Raw genomic sequence first — 7370 nt, 5'->3', positions numbered from 1 at the left:
ATTGTGGATGGTTATATGTGTCTTGCTGCAGCTTCTTCGCAGAACCAGAGAAATAATCATGCACAAAACTTGCTAATTCCCATGGAGGTAGAATAATGGAGGTAGAATAAGGGGAGATGGCGCTGCGGACTTCTGCTGTACGTTGTTTTGTAGCCAGTAGGCTGGTCCTGCCGCCATCTTGGATCCCCCAAAACATTAGCAGACGAGTGCTTACAATTGCGTCTTGTTCGATAACTCTGTCGTGTGCACGTGATATTTGTTTTATGTAGTAAATGTTACACCATTTTAGTAAACAACGCTGCATTAGGAACGCAACTTCAAACGTTTTTCTGGTCTTAAATGCGTATTCGAAACAGTAATACGACACGAAAATATGACGCTTCTGGCCTCAGTACTGTAATTCCTTTTTGTTTATACACTTCGAATAACCGAGAAGAGAAGTATGTGCTGTGAAAAGCGTGCTTTCGTAATCTATTTCTATTCACTTTCCTTGTGTTTGTGTCGATAACTGATAAAGCCAGAACTCCGAAAGCAATCGTTGATAGTTTAGAGACACCAATTTGTATTCGTTGCATTTTCAAGTCAAATGCAAATTTTAAGTGTTCAAGGTTGCAAGAAACTTACCTTATTTCCTTTGGTGTCCCGTAGATGTATGCAGAGATGATATAAACAAGCCAGCTGTCATGTCAACAAAGTGAAAGATTCGTTAAATTACGAAGGAAAAGAACTGAATTTAAGATTGTCAGGCCCATTGTAGTTTACACATCTGCTTTGTTTTTAAATTGTACCTACCAAATGACATTCAGTGTGGCAAATAACAGCAATTTACAGGGTAATACAACAACACAATGACTAATGTAATGATCTAAGCCTGGACTTAAATAGGGAATTTTGCTTTAACAAATATAATTTAACCACTGTAACAGGTGTTCCACATATTTTACTTAAGATTTAATTAACTACATGTAGTTACATTACTTTTATATTAAATTATTGCATTTTAAAACATTAGTCCCCATTTGCATGATATTTCTTGTGAGGACTTTTCAGTTACTTGGGAATAACCAAACAATGAAAACCAAGTGTATTGCTTACCTCCAGAGAGCTCTTCGCGGTTGGATTGATAGGAAATCTAAAGTCAAATCACAGAAATAAAATCATACTGTAAAACTTTACAATGCATCAGAATTTCAAGAATATATAAGAAAATAACGCTTAAATAAGTCCACTTACGAATGAAATGCTATTTGTTTAAACTTTAGACTACAATCAGATCGATTAGTACACCCGTAAGTGACACCAGTAGGTATTTTTATCAAAACACTTCAACACTACACGGTATCAAACCACCGGAAGCGAATGTTTTGGGGTAGCTAACATGGCGGATCTTCAGTTGGGTCGGCTTCAAGTTTATGACGTCATGACAACTCCTCTTATTTTTACCTCCATGCTAATTCCTGAGGACTTTCTATTATTCTATTCATATCTTTGATTTACGTGTTATACTTGGATCTGCCTTTTCCAGTTTCTTGTTTTATAATATCCCACAAAACACTGCTTTTATTTTCTGCTTTATATATTAGTTTGTCATTAAATGATTTTCTTGCCCTCTTGTATAGTTTTTATACCAGTGATGGTACTCGAGAAACTGTGGATTAGGGCATGGTTTTGCAAAGAACTGAGAAATTTAAGTGTGTTTGAAGATTTTCTGATACCCACAGTTATCTATTTATTTTCTTAGCTGCTGCTGTGGAAATGACTACTTTTGGAAATGTCACAAACTCCTTCTTCTTTGGCTAAACTTATCAGTTTCTCACAGTCTATATTTCATGTGTGAGAGCGTCGGCCGATTCCACCGAAGAAAGCAAACTTATCTGAATTTCACTGATTGTTCTCTGAAGTCTCTACATTCAGGCGATGAGACCGGCTGCATTGAGATCGCACACGTACTGGTTTGGGAGATCGGCCGGCGTTGGTCGTTGGTGCAATCCACCGATGTCAGCAGCAATGGAACGGCAGCGACCCTGCAAACGGGACCGTGCCTAATGGGGTGCGAGTACATCTACAACTTAGCAGGGTGTCCAACTGAAAATGTAGGCCCCTAGCATTTCCCATTGGCCACCTTATACATCGATGCTTTCTTTCAGTCAGCAGGAGCAGTTATCTGATCACGGAATCCAACATTAAATTGCGATTAAGAACGCATCGTTTCACTTGCACATTCGTTAATAGTTAACATGCTCTTTGTTCTTGAAAGTTTTAGCAGCACAATGAAATAATTTTTTTTCATGAAAAAAATTTACATCTTTTCAAATTCACTTAATATCTACTTAGAAGTTAAGATATTTTCTGTAAACTGAAACTGAATGCGTAATTTCCTTTTACCAATCGGCAAATTTAAATACACCGCTACGCCGGTGCCTTCTACTTCCGGGTCTGGATTACAGTATAGCCAACATCGGAGCATTAGGAGTATTATTTAATCTAAATAAACAGTAAACACCTTCTGCCCAGCCAGAAAGCGTGAGTACTGAGTAGTGACTTAGTGAGTATTGTTTGTTGTGTGTTGACAACATGTGAACAGTGAAGGTTTAAAAACGACAACTACCTATTTGATAAGTGCGAGAAACGAAAATGGGGAGAAACAAGAAAGGTAAGAAACTAACGAACTAGCGTAGTTGTTTTTATGTATAACGTATGTAACGAGCAGTATGATCGTGTACAGTTAAATCTCCCATCCTAGTAGCAGACGCTATTTGAGATGAAACCATTTTCAAATTTATAAAACTGTTGTCACTTCACTTGCGAATTGCATGCATAACACTTCATATCAAGAAATTTTCAAATTGTTTCGTGTATGGTGTGACGCAGTATTGGCTCTAGGTGTAGTTAGAAATTGGTTTTCTCTGTTCCTTATCTTTCACTGTAGTACCACTACAGTATCCTCAAATAATTATGTATGCGGGTCTACAACGTAGTGCTTTCCTCCTGTCTTCCTTGTATCCCAGTTTCTGGCATTCACTCCTAACGGGTTTCCCATTTTCTCATTATCATATGTCAGTGTCTTGAATCACCCACAGTGAGCAACATTCATTAAAATAGCTAAACTACAAGTATTAGCAACCTGCCTCAGTCATCTGATGTTGGCCATCAACCCATGTAACATAAAAGTAAGCAACTGGGAATTGAAAATTACTGTCATCTGCTTACCAAGCAGCAGTGTTAGTGCATATTATGAATTATACTCAAATCGTTGTTGTTACAGTTGTAGGTAACTATTTTCTTGGAATATAACAATTTTTTCTGAAAATATTAAGCAATCTGTAAACATGTTTCAAACTAGTGGCATTTCTGCTTAGTAACATTTAAAGTAGCTGGTGTAAGAACATTATATTGGTAGTGTATTATTAAATTTGTGTACAGATTAAATTCCTAAGAGTTGCTCCTCTTTCATTAATGTACTTTTATCTCACATACGAGTGTTTTGGTTGAAATAGGGACGTCTGCAATATAATAAGATTCTCATATACAGATTCTGAAATATCATTTGCTTATAATAAAAAAAAGTTATGGTATCTTAATACACATTTCGCATTCTGTTGTTGATTTACTTTTTGTCTGTACATCTTACCTTGCTGGTACAGTTTTTCCCTAAAAAAGAAAATTTGAAAGCTATTGACTTTTCCCTATTCTACTAGTGCTGTGAGAACATTGTTAATGAACTTTATATGCAACCATAGAGAACTAGTGTAAATATAGTGGCTCATTGTGGATCTGTCTCTTCTGAAACTATGCCGAATTCCTTTGGTTTGCTTTTGTGTGAGAGATAGTCGTTCTACATCCAGTGGACAAATTTTAGGGGAGAGATTATGCACATACGTTCCTTATAGAATGGAACTAAATAGTATTAAATGTGAGCTTAAGATACAAAACATTCAAGATTTCTGGGGGCTTTCAGTGGTGTGTGAAAAATATCAGATGAACTCTGAGAGTTTGGGCCAAATTATAGACTGGATTTTATATTGAAAATAAGCTGAGGAGTAATGTAAGGAGAGTGTTTGAGTTATATGCTCTACACATGGTTAACATTTTAAGAGGATATCATTCACCATTTCTGTGCTACCAAAGATCAGTCATGGCAGATTTTCAACCACTTTATGAAAGCAATAATTTTTTGGCAAATAAAAGATATTGAGTGTACTTTAAAAGTTGTGAACAGGTGTTTCAGTTGTAACGGTCTATAGCAGTTACTTGTGAATGTGCTAGATATTGGAATATATCAACGTGTTATCTAAAATTTTCACATCAAATTTGTGCATATTTTATGTTGTATTGCTAAGTATTATCACCTCAAATGTTCTTCATTTTTGTTTCGTTAGAAGGAGCAAGTTTATGTGTGGTGGAGGATGTTTTGTTTGTTTTTGAGACCACCTGGATAATATTTAAAAATACTATTGTTGTTCTTTTGCAAACTTTTTTTATATGCAGTGTTGGATATATCTTACTTATTTTTAAATTTTCTTTACCTACCTGTTAATATCTTGCTTTTTATAGTATCTAATTATAACAAAGGAATTATTATGGAAATGGAAATTCAAAATGTAAATAAAAGGAGGAGGTCTCACTACTACTCATAATCTTGGTTTATGTACTGAAATAAATTACACTGTAAGTCAGTTATGTTAGGACAGTAGAGAAATAAACCTTTATGTTTGTACTTATTGTAGTTGCTTAATTCCCATAATACATTGAAAGCCCATATATATTACTGTTTCTTCATGTTCAGTTCCTCTCATTATAAATGTAAACTGTCCCCTATGTGTATTTAGTTTTATGTCAGTTTTTAATTCAGTCATTGATGTAAACTGCCCCGTGTGTGTGTTAAGCTTTTTGACAATTTTTAATGCTCTCCTACATGTAAGCTTATGCATTTGAAAATATTTAACTTTAATACGATTCGTACAAACATTTTCATTCAGTCTTGTATGTAAACTGTCCCCTTGTGTGTGTAGGTTTTTGACAATTTTATATTCCATCATATATGTAAGCTTATGCATTTGGAGACATTTAACTTTTGTCCTGTACCTTTATACATCGCACACCACGAGATGCCAGGGACAATAAATAAATAAAACGTACTGGTATAGATGATTTTACAAATTGAGTGTTTCAAGTTCTAGATACATGCTGGCTGATGCATACTGTTGTTTTGATTGTTGGTATCAGCACAATCAGAAGTGTGATAACTATATTTGACTGCCATGAACAGTTAGAACACTGCACATGTTAGCCCATGTATTTGGAAATGCATATGTTTAATAATGGCAGTAGAATTCATTTGCAGGGTAACTTTTGTTGTGTGTGTGTGTGTGTGTGTGTGTGTGTGTGTGTGTGTGTGTGTGTATGTATGCATGCATCCATATGTTACTAACTTAATGTCTAGCTGCCAGTAAATACAGCACTATTTTATTTATGAGGCAGTTTCTAGCTGTTGTAACACAGGGTGTATATTTAGAATTTATTTTGTGCAGGGCAAAAAGGTTCGGAAGGAAGCCCTGACTTACCACCTTGAGTAATTGGTTGCCTGGACAATTCAGATTCTCATTGGAGCCTTTGATCCTCAGTTGATTTGATTTTTTTTATTTTTTTATTTTTAGGAAAAGGCCATTAAAAAGTCTTACAAGCTCTTGATGAAGCAAGGATAATAGTGTTTTTAAAAAATCTCAGAAAATTTGGATTTCTACGAGGTCAAAAATTTTGTCCAATGTGTTGGATTGAGGTTCACAAGAAACTTGTTGTTTTGTTATCCTTCTGAAATGCATCAGATGTTGATGAGCATATACTGATGGAAGAAAGAGTCAAGCCTTGTCATTTACCCTCCAGAACAACAGAAAGTTTCAATATATAAGACCCAAGGCTACGTAAACTACAAGATTTGTCAAGTACAGATAGAGTATTGAAGTAGTATTGCTGTTACTAGTGGGTTTAAGTCAGATGCATTTCTGCGATGCAACAGAATTATAGTGTGCAGCAGTGCAAGTACTGTGGAGTTTGGAGACCTACTCAGTTAGCTGAAACAAAAAATAACAGTTTGTTCATGTGTTACGAATTGAAAAATATTAACACATGGTTGATAGAAAAAGTGTCTTCTGAATTTTCATTTTCAGCCAGAATGCTCAAGAAAATCTATGAAGCATAAATATCCTGTGAATGTTTCAGCAATATCTGCCTGCAAGGAGAAAAAAAGTCCTCCAGTTTATTTGGATGGAAATGAAATTCTTTTACTGGTCTGATATGTGTAAACTCAATAAAATTATTGCGGAGTTGCAGATAGGCACAATAAGAAGACTGTTGGAAAGTGAGCTTTTGATCAACAAGGCCTTCTTCAAACACACACACACACGCAAATGTGACTTGCACGCACATGACCACAGTCTCTGGCAGCTTCAGCTGTCAGAGACTGTGGTCATGTGTGTGTGAGTTGCATTTGCATGTTTCTGTGCGTGAATGTTGTTTATTTTTATGAGAGCCTTGTTAGCTGAAAGCATACTTTCTGACAGTTTGTTTGTTGTGCCTATCTGTGACTCAGCATCTCTGCTATATGATGAGTACAACTATCCTTTTGATAATACTGTTACGTTCTATCCTGGATTTTCCATTGTATAGTTATTAATAGTTAGATTAATGAGTAGAACTACCACAGAAATGTTTCTATTTTCCATATACATAATGCCATTGTTGAAATCATGGTTTTTGAATGTTTGAAAATAATATTTTCAGACTCAATTTTTTTACTTCATACAGAAGGTCTCTAAAACAAAGAAAACATTTTCTAGCACAAAGTGATGAAGTGCATTGAATTATTACAGTGTTTGTTGCTTGATCATGGTTCCCTTAACTTTCTTGACAACCTCATGAATCTTTGTTATTGCCATCTCCTACTATATGATTGTGAATACACAAAAGTGTATGCGAGTGTGAGAATTTGTCCCATGACAGTGTAATTTCTTGACTTTCTTGAAGTGATAGGCATAACGACATTATCATATTCATCCATATTGACTTCAGACTAAGTTAAACAGGCCTGAAAGATGAAATAATGCGAATGAGTTTCCTCAGTGTAAATTAAATTCGTGATAATTTTTTAATTTCTTGACAATGACTGTGTCGAAGAGTATTACAGTTGGACAGTATGTCTTGGAAAAGAATAAGTCACATATAATCCAAACGCAACTTGGAGTAATTACTAATAACTGATGTCGAAAAAATTCACTTGTGGCTGTACAACTGACAACTAGGCAAACAGAACTACCTCTTGCATAAAACAAAAATTTGGTTCAGGAAAAATTAGAGTTTCTTCCTCGCACCAC

The 7370-nt window shown here is 35.3% G+C and overlaps 1 protein-coding gene across 1 annotated transcript in view; it reads left to right on the top strand.

The window, feature by feature from the left end:
* The first annotated feature begins 2471 nt into the window (after positions 1-2471).
* Positions 2472-7370, top strand: part of LOC124596244 (elongator complex protein 3) — an 87416-nt gene continuing 82517 nt past the window's right edge. Inside the window, exon 1 of the mRNA XM_047135311.1 lies at positions 2472-2653. Within this exon, the coding sequence (XP_046991267.1) occupies positions 2635-2653 (19 nt within the window). The 5' untranslated portion in view covers positions 2472-2634. The remainder of the gene's footprint in view (positions 2654-7370) is intronic.

The sequence above is a fragment of the Schistocerca americana genome, chromosome 2 (genome assembly GCF_021461395.2).
Source record: "Schistocerca americana isolate TAMUIC-IGC-003095 chromosome 2, iqSchAmer2.1, whole genome shotgun sequence".
NCBI lineage: Eukaryota > Metazoa > Arthropoda > Insecta > Orthoptera > Acrididae > Schistocerca > Schistocerca americana.
Note: the sequence above shows the minus strand (reverse complement) of the source record. Positions and strands in the feature narration are given on the sequence as shown.